We start from the raw sequence: 20,206 nt of genomic DNA on the forward strand, positions 1-20,206 counted from the left end.
CTCCCAGAACCACCCCTAAATAACTTATTTAGGAAGCTTCCCCAGAGATATTCTCTGCCTGATTTTCTACGGTTTTACGCCATTCTTTTCAACATATTTATGCTAATGTGCCATGGAGCCGTAATTGGACCTTCATTAGGATACTTTGACCACAAGCTTTGTCATTTTAATTTGTATTGGAACTGGTTCCGTAGAGGAACCCAAATCTATGCCTCGCTGTATTGTGATCATGATCATTTGCAAGGTGCTGAAATGACCTCTTGGCGAAACAAAAAGAAACTGAAATCTGAATGACTGTTTGATCACAAATCTGTCACCACCGACATTGTGCAAACACATGGCATTTTCATCATCCAGATTTTGTCTTCACGTTTAAGTAGCTATAGCATCCATCACAAGGGGAGTTAATGAGATGACAAGGAAATCTAATTTTATATAAACTTTTGCAAAAAAATGAAGAAAATAGATTTGAAATAAACGATAAGAGTTATAAACACTACATATAGGAGGCTATTATAATAGCACCCAAAAAGAAATACATAGACTTCCATTGCACTGCAGATGTTTTCCATTCATTACTGAAGCTACTTCTGTTGAAAGGTCATAAAATTCACACCATCATAAAATTCCTCTTAGTCCTCTGGCTAATACACCTTTTGTGTATAGTTTACTGTTAGTTAGTACATTGTAGCTAACAAGTGTGCTAATACCGGACGCTAATAGCTACCCCTCCACTAGTTAGCATAGTGCTAGCTACCCAAATTAATGCCTAATCGTTAAACACTTGCCTAGACCATGATGAGATATTTAATAACTTAATAGACTCATTAGAGTTATCTAAAATGTATGACATACTGTTACCTACAGAACTATAGAGTACGGACAAATTTCAGGCTTTGCGGCAAGTTAGTTGCTACTAGGCTAAATTCCTGGTCCAATTCATAAAATAAAACCAATGAATATATTAAAGTTTATTGGTGACATATGTAGTCGGAAACTGAGAAAACAGTAGACTGATTTGTCTAGTACTGTCCAAACATGTAAAACAAAATAGAAGATGATGAAAAATATAAAAGTCAAAAAATAAAGATGGGATTAATCCTTATTTGATTTAAATGGGGTATATATATATATATATATATATATATATATATATATATAGAGAGAGAGAGAGAGAGAGAGAGAGATAGAGCGAGAGAGAGAGACATAGAGGCAGGGAAGATTGTGGATTATTCATGCCAGAAACCACATAAATATGTAAATAAATAGGTGGAATAAATAAGTGTTTTTATTTACATTAGAATTAAAGTTTATTGGTGACATATGTAGTCGGACACTGAGAAAACAGTAGACTGATTTGTCTAGTACTGTCCAAACATGTAAAACAAAATAGAAGATGATGAAAAATATAAAAGTTAAAAAATAAAGATGGGATTAATTTGATTAAAATGGGGTATATATATATATATACATGGAGAGAGAGAGAGAGAGAGAGAGAGAGAGAGAGAGAGACATAGAGGCAGGGAAGATTGTGGACTATTCATGCCAGAAACCACATAAATAAGTAAATAAATAGGTGGAATAAATAAGTGTTTTTATTTACATTAGAATGTGATTTGGGGACATGGCAGTGCTTTTGGGACATGGTGTTTGCACAGTGCTACTATGTGGTATAAACCTGTTAGCCTACGTTTGAGCTACATTCATCATTATTATTATTATAACTATTATTATTAATTATTTACAATGAATTGATCCAGCTATCTGTTCGCCTATCATTTGAATTGATCGTTAGCCACAGCTCAGACCACAGTGTGTGTGTTCTTGCGACTGAAACGCAGCCCGAGGGCCTTGAACATGGCCTTTAGTGTGGAGGAGTGATTCCCAACGTTTAAGATGTGCTCATGCATTCCCCCAGCCTTTCCCCCCTGCGGTGATCCTGTTTTTGACACGGAGGGAGAGAGAAAGGGGAGAGAGAGCCGTGTGAATGGTGGAGGAGCAGGCAGGGAGAGAAAGAGAGAGAGAGAGAGAGAGAGAGAGAGAGAGAGAGAGAGAGTCGAGCCTTTGTAGTCAGTGAGGAATGCGGAAACGTCCCTGCTCTGTGTCAAAGCTCTCTGGAGGGGGTCAGGCCACACTGCGCCAGCGTGGGAAAGCAAAGCGGGAGCCCGCACCCAGCGAAGCCGCGGCCGGGTGGAGAGCCGCGCACAGCCCCTTGCTGAAGCGGACGGAGGAGCGCTCTTCAATCACTGCTGCTGTTGTTACAGGAGCACGAGGAGATCAGGATAGGAGGAGAGGGAGGAGGAGGAGGAGGAGAATGGCTAAAGCATGCATGCATCAGCCGACTACCTGTGTGGCCCTCTAGGACAGTGGGAGATCTGTGATGTAGGTGAAGATTCCTGGTGGGGGAAACACACACACACACACACACGCCCGCACGCGCGCGCACACGCTCACGCACGCACGCACACACACGCACACGCACAGATACAGGGCACCGCGTCTCATTCGCAGCTCGTAGAGGGATTACCGTAACCGTTTCGGGCGAACTGAATGGGTAAATACAGCAGTTGCAGATTTTATTCTTTTTTTCCACTTTTAAAAGCTTTGCAGTCGCGTGTGAGCTGTTTTGTTTAATTGCAAGAGTTAGAATTAGCCTGCCTTTCGCAGGCGCAGCGCGAGGCACGGTTAGCATGCATTCTAATAAAAGTGGTTTAAGGATTTTGTGCGTTTCCCGTGCGAAGGGGTCCTTTTGACCGAGACGAGCATGCACACGGAGCCTGCGAGGGTTTGCTTGCAGCTGACAACTTTTATTGCTCCGTTTTAAGACAATGAGATGAGCGCAGAGCCACGTGCTCGGGCTACTTGCTGGTGGCACAAAGCAGGGCGCGAGCATCACCACTGCCAGCGCGGTGTCAGAAGTAAACACAAAGCTAACTAACTGGCCACCGAGGAGCTCTATGGTCATTATTGCTGAGCGACAATTCGCCCGTTTTAGCCGTGCGTCCTCACCCCCGCATTCCCAGCTTGTTTCAGCGCTCGCCGGTGACCACCAGCCTCGGTTACAGCCGCCAGAGTCTGTTTGTTCACGAGACTGATGCATGAAAGGCGCTCAATTCAGTGAGATTCCAGATGCTCGTGCGGTAACGGGGGGCACGACTTGCCTTCACTTGCTGGCTGGAGGGGGAAAAAGCTGGGACTTTGGCCCGCTTTGAGGCTCCGTGTGTGGGTGGACAGCCTGGCTGGAAAGCAAGGGGAAAAGTGCACACTGGATCCAGCCGGCTGCCCTTAAGAAGTGAGCTCAGAGCCGCAGAGCTCGTCTTTGCTATCCTGGCCAAGGCAGCGTGAACCAGGCTCTGGGATTCCCCCTGCAATCCTCGCCCCCCTCCTCCACACCCCTCCACAGCAACAGGCTGCAGCCGAGAGAGCGAGAGAGAGAGAGGAGCACGTGCAAGAAGGAAACTCAACAACATGGACAAAGAAAGCATGATCCAGCAGTACGAGCCCGTGGCCGAGATAGGCGAAGGCGCCTATGGGAAAGTGTACAAGGCGCGTGACCTGAAGAACGGTGGGCGCTTCGTGGCCCTGAAGAGAGTGCGGGTGCAGACCGAGGAAGAGGGGATGCCACTGTCCACCATCCGCGAGGTGGCGGTGCTGAGGCAGCTGGAGTCCTTCGAGCACCCCAATGTTGTCAGGTAAAACCCCTTAAACTCTGGGGACCAATCAGAGGCCCCTTCAGAGGTTACACATTGAGTCATTCATCGTAATTACTGGATAACAGTCTTTACAGATTAGTAACAGGGTGATAAGGCCAGATGTAATAATTGATGTCTTTTACGTCATTTTTTTACAGTAATACGCCACCTTGGTTTGTTGGTCATTAACATTACAGCATGTTACTGTACTTTGCTCTGAATTCTGGGAGTTGATGTCCACACTGAACATTTCCTGTAAAATCGGTTGTCTTGGAATTCCCCAGACTAAAGCGTTGTTCACACTGCAGAGTAAATCAGAGTTGTCAGCGTCTTCAGTGTTCAGATTTCAAGTTACAAATGACCAAATGTGCTTTATATGGTTGGACTGTAGTCACGTTGAACCCGCAGATCCCCATCGGTTGCCACTAGCTAGCTAACAGGCCAGTGGGCCCTTTCAGTAATATTCAAAAGCAGCCTTTAAATCCGGCTCTTTACAGAAGGAGTCACTGTAAAACTACACCCCTAAACGCACAATAAAGGCTTGAGTTAGTTGTTTAAGCTATAATTTGAGATATGCACTCACTGTTGTCAGGTAAAACCCCTTCAGCCGTGAGGACTAATAAGCAGCTTCTCTTATAAATGTTACACATCAGTGCCACACTGGCCATTCATCATAACTACTGAATAATAAGCCTTCAGATTGCTAACAGGATGATAATCAAACTGTTGATGTCATTTACAATAATAGACCATTTTGTTCAGTTGATGTTAACACGTCAGCATTATTGTATATTGCTCTGAATTGTGGGAGTTGATGTCCACTCTGAACGCTTCTCTGTATAATTCATCATCCTGGAATTTCATCAGATCAATCAGATTTGTGGCTTAAATATTCAGATATGTTCAAGTTACAGACAACCAAATATGACTGGTCACCTCTATTGCTGGATCGCATTATTTGGCATGTTAAAAACTGGTTTTTACCTGGTCAGCAGGTAATGCTATTCAAACACAGGTCTTACTGAAGCAGCCACTGGAAAACTACAACCCCTAAACATGCCACCTAAACATCTGCGAAACACTAAGTTTAAATATGTGAATGTACGCCTCTACACAACGGCAGCAAAAAAACTCAAAATGAGATCTGACAGTTCAAACTGAGTTCTCAGTCAGTACTTGGTGTGAGGACTGTTATAATTATCTGCAGGGTGTAAGTTCACTCAAAAAGGGGACCCTGTGGAGCAGTAGCTTGATATTGTGGGTAGTGTTCAAGCTGTCTGTGGACTGTAGCATAGTGGATAACAACACTGCCTTCCCTGTGGCAGACTAGGGTTCAATTCCCCAGCTGGTCCAGCACACCAGTCTGCGCCAATACGAGTCCTGGGACAAGACTCCTAACACTGCCTGCTTACCTGTGTAACATGATCTGAAATGCCAGTGACGCTCTGGATAAGACTGATGGGCATATTTCTAAATGAAAGTGTACTTATAAGACTTGGAGTCAGTCACTCATAAGGTTGAAGTTGTGGGTAGGGTTATAGTAGAGTATAGTCTGTGAATCAGTAGTTTGGTTGTTCTTAGCGCTGTAGGGTGTGTCCCTCACAAGTTGAGATTGGTGTTGCCCAAGCTGTCTTGGTATCAGGCCACGATGTAAGTTGACCGTTTATACCACGGTTCTTCATGCCTTCACACGTGCTTATGTACGTTAAAGTGCTGTAAAACATCTCTGATATTAGTATGGGGACATTACTGTACCCCTGCATATACTGTGCAGTACTTAACTGGCAAACAAGCTGCTGACTGAAAAAACATGCCACATGTAGCTATGTAGGCTATGATTGACAGTCACCAGGCCTTACCAAAGAAGTCATTGTGCTTATGGACACTGTCCACAAATAGCCCACTTCTCCATTTCTTTTATGATGTTACAGCTTTCATTTGTCATATCAAAATGGAGTTGTCTGTCATTTTATGCTGAACTTACTACAGTGTAATGTGGCCCTTTACAGGGTCTAGGTTTATGATGCTCTACAGCTGCACATGTTTAATGCCTTGGTCAGGAAATGCAAGCACAGCAGTGTCCAACACTTTGTCCACTGATAACCTGCTGTCACACTGATAACCACTGGTGCACTGGTGCTCTGTGAATGCTCCTTTTCTTTGGTCACTTTTGCTTAAAGCTGTGGTTTCGAGATCACAGATTGTGTACAAGTGCCATTCTTGCACCCATGGATAGTTGGTCAGCAAGTTAGCCTTTTCTAGTAGTAAGCATGGGACCAGTGTCACAGCTTGGCCTGACCTGGGTTGAGTTTCATTTTGAGCAGTAAACAGGGAGAGCGATGGGTGATTGTGTTTCATCGTCTTTCATTTTGTGTAAGAATTACTTCACTTTCGTTTACAGGCCTTGGTCATTTGAGTATGTTTTCTGAAAAAAAAATGCTGTGTCAAGAACTGGGATATTTTAATCGTAGATGAAACATGTAGGGGAGAAATCAGTAGCAAAGAAAGTGTTTCTAAACTGCAGACTAAATACAGTCTCTGTTCTCAGATGTTAAGCTGTAGGGGGCCCAGGAAACCTAGAGTGCAGTATATTCAGGACCTTGTTTAACTACAGGCAACCCCTGAATACTTCTCATGAGAGCATTATTCATCCCATATGTTTTATGTCTGTTAAGAGACTCCATTGTGAAGGAACAGTTTGTGTTCCTGGAGGTAGTTTTTTTTTTCTTGGAGAAAAGTAGTGCATGATGTCATGAGAAGCAGAGACCCTTTGCCATCAAAGTGTCAGTCTGCAGGACATTAAACATCATCTCCTAATTTATTTTGCTTAGTGGGGCCAGTGCGTTCAGTCAGAACCCTAGCAAAAATCTGAAAGCACAGCTTTCTCAGAACTTTCTTCACAGTGAGTTATTTGTCTCTCTGTAATCAAAACCAGGTTATGATTGAATTGTCTTTCACCCTGCTTGTCTTTTGATGGACGAAATTTCACAACCATACACTGCCTTACCCTACTGCCGCTGTGTATGGACAGCATGGGTACGAATCAGTAGTTTCACATTCAAGCGTTGCTATGATGAGAGATTCTGGTCACCACCGGTCTCTGCTTGAGTTACCATGGCACATCACGAGTTTCTATGGTGCTGAGAGAGGAATGTATTCTGTGGTCCTTGGATCTTGACTGGGGACACTAGATGTTTGTTCTTTCTAATTCTTACCAAGCTTGTCTAATTTACAGAAGCATGTATTGTCTGGTGGCTTGGCTTTTGTATTAACTGCGGTCTATTAACTATATGGATTTCATTCGTACCGTATTACGCGTGGCACGAACGATCAGAACTCAAGCTGCTTTCTGAATCATCTGTGAATAAATGTATTACCTGTTTTATTCCTGGAAGACCAGGCTACTTTGATATCTAGTAATATGTGTCCCTCAACTGTGGAAACTGAGTCCCTTTCCAGACCCCTGTTAATCTTTTTAATGGTACAGTTTGGGATGCCAAATCTCCATGGTGCAGGACGTAACTTAATCTTTCTCCATACTACTGTGCAAACTCTTGAGTTGACAGTAATGTATTGTTTTTGCCTACAAATCGACACTATCTGGACACAAGTATTGGGACACCTGCTCGTTGCGTTTTTCTTCTGAAATCAAGGGTATTGAAAATAGTTTGTCCTGCTTTTGTTGGAGTAACTGTCTCTGTCTCTACTGTCCAGGGAAGATGTGCTATTAGATTTTGTCTAATAGTGTTGCTTTGAGGATTTGATTGCATTCAGCCACAAGAGCGTTAGTGAAGTCAGGATGTTGGATGATCACCACCTTACCTCGTTCCCCAACTCACCCCCAAAGAATTGGATGGTGCACCAACCATCATTCCAGAAAACACAGTTCCACTTCTCCACAGCTCAATGCAAGGGGGCTTTATACTATCCAACTTTCAAGCCCACACCTGGCATTAAGCGTGGCACCTGGTTTCCTATTGGGGCTACAGGGTCTGGACACGCTGTGTGAATGCATTTGTGTGCAACTTAAAGTAGCTAAAAGCATTCATAAGAAGGTACATGTACATGTACATGCACATATCCAGGCTTGTGCTATGTAGAACTAAGAACTATTTGTTTAGAAAAAAGCTGCTAATCTTAAAAACAAGTGAGGCTGTGTCATTTCGAAAGTGCAGCATGAAGTCATTACCTTTAAAACGAACAGCTGATTTAGAAATGTTAGATGTAATGCTCATTTTAAACACTTTCAGATGTTAAAACAGAGAGAGGAACAGTATTCTAGGATCATTCCACTCATAGCCTGGTAATGTTGGAATACAGGAGGATATTTTGTAGCCAAGAAGTTGATCAGTCATGAGGTTAGAGCTGGAGACCCTCATTGGCTCTTTTCACTTTGCCAACAAGGCTCTGGTATCTGAAGCATAGCAAGCATTCTTTCAAACAGTCAGGAAAACTAGTCTGGACAGTTAGCTGATTCTTTAGAATTTTTCCCTCTCAGCTGCATTGTTTGGCTCATTTACCACTTGAAATCTCAGGAAACGGTGGCTGGCAAAATGAACAGCAGTGTCAACAATTCTTTGTCCAGCTATAAATACAATGGGCACAGTATGCTTATAATAATTGCAATTATTGGATGTATTAATAATATGTCTTATTACTGTATTCTCTCACTCTAGGCTATTTGATGTCTGTACGGTTTCTAGAACTGATCGGGAGACCAAGCTTACTCTGGTCTTTGAGCATGTGGACCAAGACTTGACTACATACTTGGAGAAAGCACCTGATCCAGGGGTGCCACCAGAAACAATAAAGGTACCTCATTTCAAATATTTGGATGTGATATATGAGGTCATTTAAAGTCAACAAATGACTGAACATATGAATAATAATTATGATTTATCCCCCCTCTCAAACGTCTTATACTTATCCCCCATATCACAACGCAACGTAACCCATTAAACCATGTGTTCTGGCTTTGCACTCTGAGGCCAATGAATAAGAATATAAATGCTTTTTTGGCCTGCTTTAAGGAAGCAGATGGAGGATGAAAGTCCCAGAGATCAGGGTGAGGCCTGGCCTTTTGATGGGCAGTGCATGTGGTAGATGGGCTTCTAATTAAAGAGCTGGGCCCTTGTGTGCGCCTCTATTTTCATTCAGTTCTGGCTTTCACTGAAGACTGGCCAGAGGAATGTTGTTTCAGAGTGTGTGTATGTGTGGTTCTCCCTGCGATCCTCAGTTGCTCTCAAATTTTGTTGTGAGTAGAGAGCCTTCTTTAAGGTGCAGAAAGTAAGCAATCCTTATTTAGCTCAGATATAGATAATCTGGCAGTGTCAGTATTTTCTTACCTACATCCAAAACCACCGAGCGGAAATGCAGGGTATTTGTCCTGAACAGCTTCTCTCCCATCATCTATTCAAACCCGTTCCCACACACTAGTCTTACAAATCCATTTATCTCTCTTCCCTGCCTTTTGCCTAAAGGATATGTTACATTAAGTCCTGAAAAGACTCATATCTCCTCCTTTCAATTGTGTAGAGTTGGAAGTAGAAACCGAGATGTTTCTAAACTGCTTTTTGAGACCTGAGGGCTTTCCTTTGCAAGTTTTGTGTATCATCATGAAAATGACATTAGACCTGCGTAGCATTCTAACTTACCATATTTACAGTATAACTATCAAAAAAGCATGTGCTCATAGATGTTAAAAACTTTAATGGAAACTGATGTTTGCCAAAGTTCATTCACAAAACATATGAAGGAAAAGGATGTCTTGTTTAACTTACAGCAGCAGTATTCACTCTTTATTAGCCCAAACCTGTTTTAAAGGCCTCCAACTTCACATATTTCTAAATGCTCTCAAGATGAAAATGTGGTTTTAACTAGTCATTTTCTTGCATTATTTTTATTTATTTATATTTATTTCTTAGTACTAAACAGGCTTTTTGGTTTCTGTATGCATACACACTTACTGAACACTTCATAAGAAACACCTGTACACCCGCTTATTCATGCAGCCCAGCAGTGTCAGTTAATGTTCACATCATTCAATAGAATTGGTGGATTTTGAGCATGGTATGATTGTTGGTGTCAGATGGGCTGGTTTGAGTATTTCTAGAACTGCTGATCTCTTGAGATTTTCAGCACAACAGTCTGTAGAGTTTACATATTATGGTGTAATCAAGAAAAAGCATCCAGTGAGTGGTAGTTCTGCAGATGGAAACGTCTTGTTAATGAGAGAGGTCAACAGAAGATGGCCGGGCTGGTTCGAGCTGTCAGAAACATTACAGAATCTCAGATAACTGCTCTCTACAATTGTGATGAGGAGAAAAAAACATCTCAGAATGCACAACAGTTACAACATTAAGGTGGATGGGCTACAACAGTAGAATGTCACATTGGGTTCCACCTTTGTCAGCCAAGAACAGAAAGCTGAGGCTGCAGTGAGCTCAAGAACTGGACAGTTGAAGTCTGTAAAAAAGGTAGCCCGGTAGCCTGGCCAACATCTTGAATCCATGGACTCAATCTGCCTTGTGTCAACAGTCCAGGCTGGTGGAAGTGGTGTAAAGGTGTGTGAGATGTTTTCTTGGTACACTTTCGGCCTGTTAATACCAATCAATCATCGCTTAAATGCCATGGACTATTTGAGTATTGCTGCTGACCATGCACATCCCTTCATGGTCACAATTTACCAGTTGTCTTAACAGCAACTTTTAGCATGATGACACATCATGTCCTAAAGCTAAAGTCATTTCATGAACATGACAGTAAATTCTTCAGTGTTCTTCAGTGGCTCTGCCAATCATCACCAATAAAAAAAAATCCTGTAGAACAGCTTTGGGATGTGGTGGAACGGAAGATCTGCAGCTTGAGAATGCTTTTGGAAAATCTGCAGGAAAATTGTGTGATGCAGTCAAGTCATCATGGACCAAAATCTCAAAGGAATCTGTTCAACTTCTTGTGAAGTTCATGCCACGAAGAACTGAGGTTGTTTTGTGAGCAAAAGAAGGCTCTATGCTGTATTAGTTAACAATTAGTGTAGTATATCAATCCATGCTGAATATTAATGGGTCGGGATACTGTTGAATTAGGTGGATATATGGACAACAATTGGTTTCCCTGGCATCACAAAAACAGTGAATTCAAAACGAGAGGTTTTTACAGCTTAGTTTCCATGTACGAACTCCAGAAACTATGAAGTGAAAATGTTTGTTTAATTAAAAATATGAATCGTGGCCATCAGTGATGATTAAAAACAGAACATTCTCAAGACATTTTCAGTTTTTTGGGGAGGAAACTGCAAACCAGGGCACAGACAAGTATTATAATCATAACCAGTTATTCATTTCTGTTATATACACGTTAATTGGACAGACAGACCTGTATTAATTCTGCATTAGCCTGTTTAAATTACAGGTTGCCGATAGACACAGCACAACCTAAGGTTTGGGAACAAATCAGATATAGAACAACACAATGAGCATCTGCCAGTGAACTTGAGTGAGTGATTCATGCTTTCTTTATGTACAAGTGCGATGCCTGCTTCCGTCCACAATGAGATTAAGAAGCCATGTGAGAATACGGATGAATGCCACATGTTGAATAAAGTCAGATTTCATTTTAATGGGCTGTACAGATTTTCTAAAGCACACCAGATAATGGCCATCAGAGACAGAAGATGAGCTCTAGTGCAGTTTTCCTAAAGACCCCCAACAACTTCATTCACACCCCCCCTCACCCAGAAGGACACCAGATTGCAGTGGTCCCATCCACCCCCCTACCGCTCCCCCAGTCCTTTCCAAGCCCCTGTCCTGCCCACTCCTGCCTCATTTCAGACCCACCGCATGCTAATTGATGAAAGAGGGCCCCAGGAATCAAACGAGCTGGAAGGACAGCAAGCGGCTGGCGCTGGACTGGGGAGTGCGGCTGGGCCCTCCAGCCCGACGCTCGTCTCAGGCCGGTCCCTGCCCCATAAAGGAGAGCCTAATGAAGCATGGGGAGGGAATTACACTAACGCTAACTGGCAGATGTCCTGCATTGTGCCTGGCTACAATAAACAATATGGCCTCCTCTCATGAATTAGCATGAGAAAGGGGAGTGCCTTCTGGAGGCTCTGTTTTGACTGCTGTTTTTTGGGTGTTTTTATGGGTTTTTTTCTTTTTGGCCTTTTCTCTTTTTCCTCAACTCTCCGTCCACGTCTTTTTGCGGAAGAGGTGCTTTTGAGGGCAGGTGTTGTGGGGATTTGGCATTTAGGCTGTGTGAGGTACTCAGCCTTGGTGTTTCAAGTTGATGCTGCTTCAGCTGTTTCGGCTATAGTATAATCAATATTTAAAATTTTACCAAGAAAAGATGATCAAGTTAAACCTCAAACTGCATTAAACAGCATTTCCAAAGTTTTTGCACAGCAAACTACAAGGAAAGATTTAAAGATTGCTGCTTATAGACTTTACATTATTAAAAGTTTTCCCCATATAAGTTTTTTTCCCCATTTCCCATCATATTTGGGGTTTTAATTCCTTTTTAATACACATTACATACACAGGTCACCCTTATTAACCCTTTAATGACAGCTTTTCAATAGTCTCGGCACAGCCTGAAGTTAACTCATCTGAGACAACAAAGGAGAGCTGGGGTGAGTGTTTGTGTGTTTGTCTTTGGGTCATTATTCTGTAATTGTGATTTTGTTCCCCCCCTTTTCTTTTTTATTGGGAGGAGGAAACGTGGCAATAAGGCTTGAAGCCAATGTGGAGGAACTGATGTGTTAGGTGGGGGGTGATGCTGTTGCGCCAGACTGCCTGTGCCACGGCAGGTTGGTGGGTCTGGTAGGTCATGGCTGGATGGGCATTCAGAAAGGGCCCTTGTTTATGCTGGCTGCCAGGCACACAGGCCTTACTCTCTCACACACACACGTTTCCTGGGCCCTAGCCCCCTTTATACGCATTGTCACAGCACGTAACCCCCCTCTTTGCCCCCTCCCACTCCAACCCAGACCCCTTCCCCAGGCACAGCCAGATCCGCGCCGTTTGCAAATGTTTTCTGCTTGAGTGTGCACCCCATTGTTTCAGTGCTTTTAATCACTCACCAGCTGGTTGGGGAGTGAATGGAGCCGCGGGCCCGGATCCATGTCACTTGTGAGGTCTTGGAGGCAGGTTTCTGGAGGGTTAGCCTGCCACTGCTTGATGCCTCCAATTTGGAGCAATTCATGCAGCAACTTGTGCACAAACACCTCTCTCTCTTTCTTTCCCTCCTTCTCTTCCGTCGGCCCCAGTTTTTTTTAGCTATCACTCAGGCAGCTCCCTGCAGCCTCAGTGGCCGTGGCTTTCTTCTGCTGTCGTTGTGTAAGTTTCACCAGAGGAAATGGCAGTTAAGCCATTCTCTCTCCCTCTCTCTCTCTCTCTTTCTCACTCTCTCCTTTTCTCTCCCGAGTCAGTGGCATTAGGGGCTGCTCTCTGGCTGGCCCGCAGACTGAACAAGTGATTGTGGGACAGCTGCAGGGAAGTGGAGGCCCAGCAGAACGGGGCCTTAAAGTAACATGTCTTTCCGGCTCCACATTCATGTCAGTTATCAACATCTGCCTCGCTCCAGATTTAAAGCGACATGCTCGTTTTTTCCCCCCCTCTCAATCCTGAAACCATCTCACGATTGTGAACTGATTGCCCAGAGAACTCCTTGAAATATCATATGTTCTAAGATGTCTCCTCGGTCATCCTATTTGCTTGGTTCCTTCAGGCTACTTTGAGATGTTTGGGCCTGACGTGTTAGGAATAGCCCATGTTTCTGTGTTTGTTTTCACAGGATATGATGTACCAGTTGCTGCAGGGCCTGGACTTCCTCCACTCTCACCGCGTCGTCCACCGAGACCTGAAGCCTCAGAACATTCTGGTCACCAGTGGAGGTCAGATCAAACTGGCTGATTTTGGCCTGGCACGCATATACAGCTTTCAGATGGCGCTTACTTCAGTGGTGAGTTGGCTTGCACAACTTGTTTCTTAACAGCCTATTTTCCTTGGCTATCACAAACACGTTTAACATTTCTACAATCTCCCAAAAATAGCAGCTACACAGCATATTTAGGATGCCAAATTTATAGCTATTCCAAGTGTAACAGAAGACATGCAGTCTGGTCTATTAGACACATATCTCACACATATCTAGGGCTGCACATCTATTTTACAGGGACGATTTTAATGTGCCTGCCATCAATACCCAAAAGCACTGTCCACATATGAAGTGCAGCGAGTGCTTTTGTAATATTTACATTAGTGTATGATTTTTTTTTCTAAATTCATTAGAAAATATGTTTGAGTGTCATTTAGGGGTGATCGGATCACGTTCAGGTTTCACTGGACCACAAGCCAGGTGTAAACATGCCAAGGATGCACTGTAATCAGGTAATGATTGGACTGGATCCTGAAGCACATTCGAAGGTGGTCAAGGTGGGATCTCGACCTAATTTAACACAAATGTAAACTGTGTGTTTTTTGGGTCCAACACGACTTGCTCCGTGTCTGGGTGTGTGTTGCACGTGTGCTGATGGCTCATGCTTATTTACCAGTGGATGATCGACTACAGCTGGCAGTATTACAGATTGAGTTCCCTTGCGGTTCAAATAGCCCTTTCGCATTTTCTGATAGACATTACAGGAATGTGTGAATTATCTTCTGTTCCACTTTATAGTGGAACCCTCGTTTCCCTCATTTCTCTAAACCGTTTCTGCTTATCTGGAGCCATACCACTTTGGTGAAAAATCACCAGTCACAGGAAGTAAAACTAAAATGACCTATATGTTGATGTGTTTTTTACACAGGAAAGTAAAATCTGGTCTCATATGGTCACGATAGGGACACATATGAGTGTTAATGGGATCTGGCCAAAGTCTATCCAGTGTGAACATCCTCTCCATGCATGAAACTCTTAGGCAGAGCCATTTGCAATCAGTCACATGCGTGTTTACTGTGTGAAACGTCACTGATGCACCATGTTGGGGGGGTATTGTTGCGGTGAGTGGTGCAGTGAAAGTAGCAGAAACCAGCTTACTTTTGTAATATTTTGGAGCCTTAAAATCAGTAAAACTAAAAAAGCAGAAGCAAAGTGAGAGAATACCATATTGGGACAGACTCAGCGAGGATGACAAGGACTCTAATTTGGATAAAATGTGATCTTTTAACAACACTGATTCAAATGACCTGACCATTCAAGGATTTATAGTTCAGAAACGATTTATCCCTGAAGCCCAAGGACATTTCATGGGTTCATGGGACTTCTGTTTCTATTTCTACCAAAGAACTGCGACTGCACAGTCCTAATAGCAAAGGTAAGCTGTTAACTGGGATAACACAGTCTTGTGCTTAGCATAGCAGCCTTCATTTGCATTAAAAGCAGGATATTACAGATATATTACAGATGTCCTAATCTCCTACATCTGATACTCCTGACGTAAAGCAGAAAGTGCACTGTAGGACCTTTTACAGTCTTAACAAGAGCCATTTATGCTGCCCTGCCGGGATGTCTGTTATTAGCGTGGCTAATCCAAAACAATGCATGGATATATCGTTAAGCTTAGCTACTTTAGAAGACCACAGCAAGCCATATAATCCTAAAGCAAGCAAAGTTAAGAGTAAAGAAGCAGTCTTGACACAGAATAACTCAAAATTCATGCTTAACTCAACATGTACTTTGCTCTTATGCCATCTCTCAATGACTGATTGTAGATGGAGGCAACATTAGGAGTCTAGCCCAAGCATTATTATATATATAAGCCTATAGTATAGCAATGCTGCGCCTGCCTGGGCAGGGTTGTTATTGGACCTCCAGTCTCTCATATGTGGTCATGGCGCTATTCAACGTGTTATCCATCTAAGCACATTAAAAAAAATCGCATTACATTGCTTGCTTGTTTGTTGGAATATATTGGAATGTATTAAAAAAATCACTGTATTCTTTTTTAAAGGAAAATACAATATCGTAAGTAAACGTCAGTCATTCTTCTGAGACAAGTGGGTGCTCATAAATATCAGGTACACAGTATTGCTTTTTGTCTGGAGACAATATGTGCTATTTATGGTGACCGTGTTTGGGCTAATTGAATGAATATGTATTATTTTTGGAAGATTGGGAGTTTCCATAAGGACAGGAGACAATATATGAAATATGGCGTTCAAGGCTAATGAAATGGTCAGTGGCCACATGAATGGTCTTTGATGCCCCTCAATGGTGAGTAAAGGAGAGTGACATCCACTCAGAGTGAAAAGACCAGTCAGTCCCTTGAGACAGACATGGACAGCTCCAAGTCAGGAGTGGCCAGCGCTGAAAAGCCACCCATCAGCTGCAAGCCCTAGGGCAGGTGCATAATGTGTAAATCGAGACCCTCCGCTGTCTGTTTCATGTCTTTGGGCTGGGACAAAGTGGTCTGGGGATGAAATGGATCGTGTGATTGAATCGGTGAATTCTCCTCTGCTGTCCTTTGAAGTCATAGTCTCTTGAAGGAGGCTCTGATGTCAAGAGATAGCATATAGTCTCTGAATGGACATGGTATCTTTTCTGCTCTGCACTGAGAATGGGAGATGTTTCCTCAAATGAATGCCAGTCGAGGAGTCCTGCATGCGAGCAGTATGGTGTCTGTTGAAAATAGCTGCAACCCCATTTAATGCTAAACAGCAGGAATATATTCAAAGGAAATTTGAATACTGTATATTTGAGTCAATATTTTAATGTGATCCCACCTCCAACCGCAAGAGTACTTTTTAACCCTGTCCTTTTCGCAACTGATTCAGTTTGCAAAATTTGAATGACTGCTATATCTTGCTGTCAGTTGTGCGGTTTCTGTGGTTAGGCAGTTGAGCTTCTGTAAGTTCACCTGGGAATCCACCGGAGGCATTAGAAAATCCCTCCCCCGCCCTAACCCCCACTTCAGATATGCTGTGATACAGAGCACGAGAAAGAGGAGGGAAAAGAGAGTGAGAGATAATAAGAAAGTGAGAGAGATGGGCTGGTAAAGAGGCAAAAAGAAAGAGAGTAAGAGGGTGAGAGAGAATGAGAGTGAGAGAGATAAAGAGATAAGGAAAGACAGTAAAAGAGAGAAGTAGAGAGGCAGGCTGAGAGAGAGAGAGAGAGAGAGAGAGAGAGACCTAGCGAGTGAATAGTAAACAAAGGTTCTCCTGGTCCCTGATTAATTTTCCTGCGTTTGGAATCCCCCTCAACACCCGTCTTCAGTGTGGCTAAAAAAAAAACACTTCCTCTCTGCCTCCCGCCAGATAAAGAAATGTCGTTATTGTGAATGCAAAACAGGCACTGAGACTCGCTGTGTGATTTCTTTTGCTTTCACAGATAATAGCTTTTAGTTACTTGCTTACCAGATGGAGAGTTACTGTAAAACAGCAATGAAACTGTTCAGCAGGCACACCCTAAGCAGCCCAGGCAGTCCTAGAACAAGTAGAGAAACGTACGGCTTTTAGAAAAGCACACCACAGACTAATGTCTCGTACTCCGGATGAATCATTCTGTTTTGAGCTCTATTGCTTGTCTGATTTACATAAAGTATGAAGGAATATCCCTTTGGTGGTTTTGTCTGAGCAGAAATGGCAATATTTAGTCAGTGTTTTCTTTGTAGAAATGTAGCGTATTGTTTTTCATACTGTTCATAGCCATGAGCTGAGAAAGCTCTGAAATGCAGACATGAAAGATGCACATTGAAATGACACATGCTGATTAAAATCCTTCCGTCATCAACCAAGACTATTGCTTGGTTTGTACCCGTGACTGTAAAAATGGCAGCCGTGATTCCTTCCAGTCAGTTCCAATAGAAATGAAGCCAGAGTCTTCTGCTCATTTGGTAGACCTGTCCCCTTCTCCCAGACCAGTGGACAGTAAGCGTATAGGCGTGTCTCGCACCTGGATTTCTAGTTTGTCTGTTAAGTGTAGTGTAAGTTCTTCTGCAACTCCATGCAATAAACAGAAAGGGCGCCTTTCAGGTCCGTCAGACGATCTTTGCCAGCCAAAGCTGTCAGTCACTTCATTCTTAAATGTAACTCTTGCGATATAGCAATAAAAGATCTGTACTTTTATTTAGTGTGTCTCTAAAAGATGCTACCAGCCCTTTAGTGGAAAAAAAATAGACTGGGCCTCCACCCAAAGATGCTGATCCTTAAAACATTGACTGGCATGTCCTGCAGATGGAATGCTGTACAGTGGGAATAGCTGATGCAGCCTATGTTGTGCTGTGTTAAAAAAGAAGGTCAGATGGTCTTTGCCAGCCAAAGCTGTCAATCACTTCATTCTTAAACGTAACCGTTGCGATATAGCGGAATCGTTTATGGGGAATTTTTGGGGGGTAAATAAAAAATGTGCCAATATTAGCTCAGGAAAAGAACTGTTGGAATTAGATACTGTTGAAGGAAAGACCAATGGAGAATGGGCGGTTTTGTCATTAAAATGTATGGGGATGGGTGGCGATACGCATCATACTGCAACCAGACAGCAGGGGCGCTAGACCTGTGGTTTCTGCACTTTTAAGATATGTTGCGCAGTCAGTACAGTTATTCTTTTGTGTAGTCAGAGCTTCCTTATGGTGATTCGATACATACACCCTATGTTAGTTTGTGCCCCAGTCTACACTACTTTTATAAAGCTGGATGTTCTGCTGATCTAAATATGGAAACATTGGCATAGTAACATGATTCACAAATCTTTGCTGTTAAATCGAGACACTACTTAAATGCATCACATTGAATTGTAATATAGACATATGTATTGGGACACCTGCTGTTTCATCATTTTTTCTGAGGGCTATTAAAAAGAGTCTATCCTGCTTTTGTTGAGGTAACTGTCTCTACTATCCATATAAGGATTTGTACCAGATTTTAGAGCATGGCCATGAGGATTTGATTGCGTTTAGCATTTAGACATTAGCAAGGTCAGGATGTTGTGTGTGCATTTGCACATCTGTCTTAAGGTATCTGAATGCATTCATTAGAAGAGGTGTCCACAAACATTTAAACATATAGTGTATGTATGTGAAGAAGGGAAAGGAGTTTGTTTTGCATCATCACTGCTATTTTCCAGCCCTCTCTTTGCAGTAGTGCAGTTGCTCATTCACCCAGCCTGTTGATGGGAGAGAGAAAGAAAATGTGCGAGAGAGAGAGAAAGAGTGTGGCTGACCGAGCACCAGTCAGGCAGACCACCCATTGGGTGCTACAGAGGTGAAGATTAGGCTGACCCTACAAATCTCATGGGTCCACTGCATTGTTGATCATTAGAATGTCGCTGCTCTCCCAGTGGCCATTGTCCGCTTCTGATTGACAGCATTAAGCCGCTGGGCAAAGGCTCTAAACGCAGCGACGCTTCTTTCTTCTCCTATTGCCTTTTTGGGTACATTAGCTGGCCTTTATCCTGGGTCATGTACAGACAGAAGAGAGGGGAAGTTGCTGTTGTTACTAGGCTACAGCGGCGCAAGGCATTCAGCCTCTCCACGCTGGCGATATTGTACCTAGCGCTGCCTCCCCCTGCTCCACATGCTTTCCTCTCTGAGAACAGAATTAAGTAATGGTAATGCTGTGTAGTTCAGACTGATTCCGGCTTCCTCCTGGATGCCAGCAGGAGTCAATGTAAGAAAAAAAGAAAAACGGAGGCAGACTGGATTGTCCCATGAAAGCGATTAGGACAGCACTCGAGCAAGCATCATGTGCACCATGTTGCTCATGAAATTAGGTTTGGGGCACAGAAGGCCAATTCCCTGAATCATTTTTGTCCCGGCAGATTGTTGTAGCGCTTTTTACAGTTGCTGAAACAAAGTAAACGTGTTTGGGTGGTGAAGAGCCACTGCTAGTGCAAGATAATCATCTGGAAGTTGAACTGACAGCTCATGATGACTTCAGTGAATTAACTAGAAGAGTCTGAGGAAACACAATAGATCTGTACTCTTATTTAGTGTGTCGCTAAAAGATGCTCACCAGCCTTTTAGCAGAAAAAAATAGACTGGGCTTCCATCTAAAGATGCTGATCCTTAAAACATCGACTGGCATGTCCTGCAGTTGGAATGCCGTGCAGTGGGAATGGCTGATGCAGCCCATGTTGTGCTGTGTTAAAAAAGAATCCTTCCAGCAACCGTTTTTCTGCATACCACAAACTCCACAGCAGCCTTTGCTGTGGGTCCTCTGGGCCCTGACGCTTCCTTCCCCTCTTCCAGTGGAATGAATTCCTCATGTTGGCAACACCTAGCAACCATCTCTCCAATCCTCTCTTTCTTTCTTTCTCTCTCTCTTTCTCTTTCTGTATTTCGCTGTCTGTCCTACAACACCCCACAAGTTCTCCGCTTCTGGAAACCGAACTGTCCCGACAATGATAATGATGAAAATGCAGCGATGCATGAAAATACATTAGTTACGGTGTGACTTCAGTCATTCTGATGAGCTGTGGTATTAATGCAAGATTTGCAGATTATAATCTCAATACTGCGGTAATTCTGCGAAAGGTGCAGGCTAACTTTAGCACCACTCAAACATCTGATTAGCGTTGTCCACCAA

General features: G+C 43.1%; 1 protein-coding gene across 1 annotated transcript in view; it reads left to right on the forward strand.

Moving 5' to 3' along the window:
* Positions 1-1,903: 1,903 nt before the first annotated feature.
* Positions 1,904-20,206, forward strand: part of cdk6 (cyclin dependent kinase 6) — a 45,600-nt gene continuing 27,297 nt past the window's right edge. Inside the window, exons 1-3 of the mRNA XM_072676096.1 lie at positions 1,904-3,692; positions 8,369-8,504; positions 13,482-13,649. Coding sequence (XP_072532197.1) covers positions 3,469-3,692; positions 8,369-8,504; positions 13,482-13,649 — 528 coding nt within the window. The 5' untranslated portion in view covers positions 1,904-3,468. The remainder of the gene's footprint in view (positions 3,693-8,368; positions 8,505-13,481; positions 13,650-20,206) is intronic.

Source organism: Salminus brasiliensis, chromosome 3 (assembly GCF_030463535.1).
Source record: "Salminus brasiliensis chromosome 3, fSalBra1.hap2, whole genome shotgun sequence".
Taxonomy (NCBI): Eukaryota; Metazoa; Chordata; class Actinopteri; order Characiformes; family Bryconidae; genus Salminus; species Salminus brasiliensis.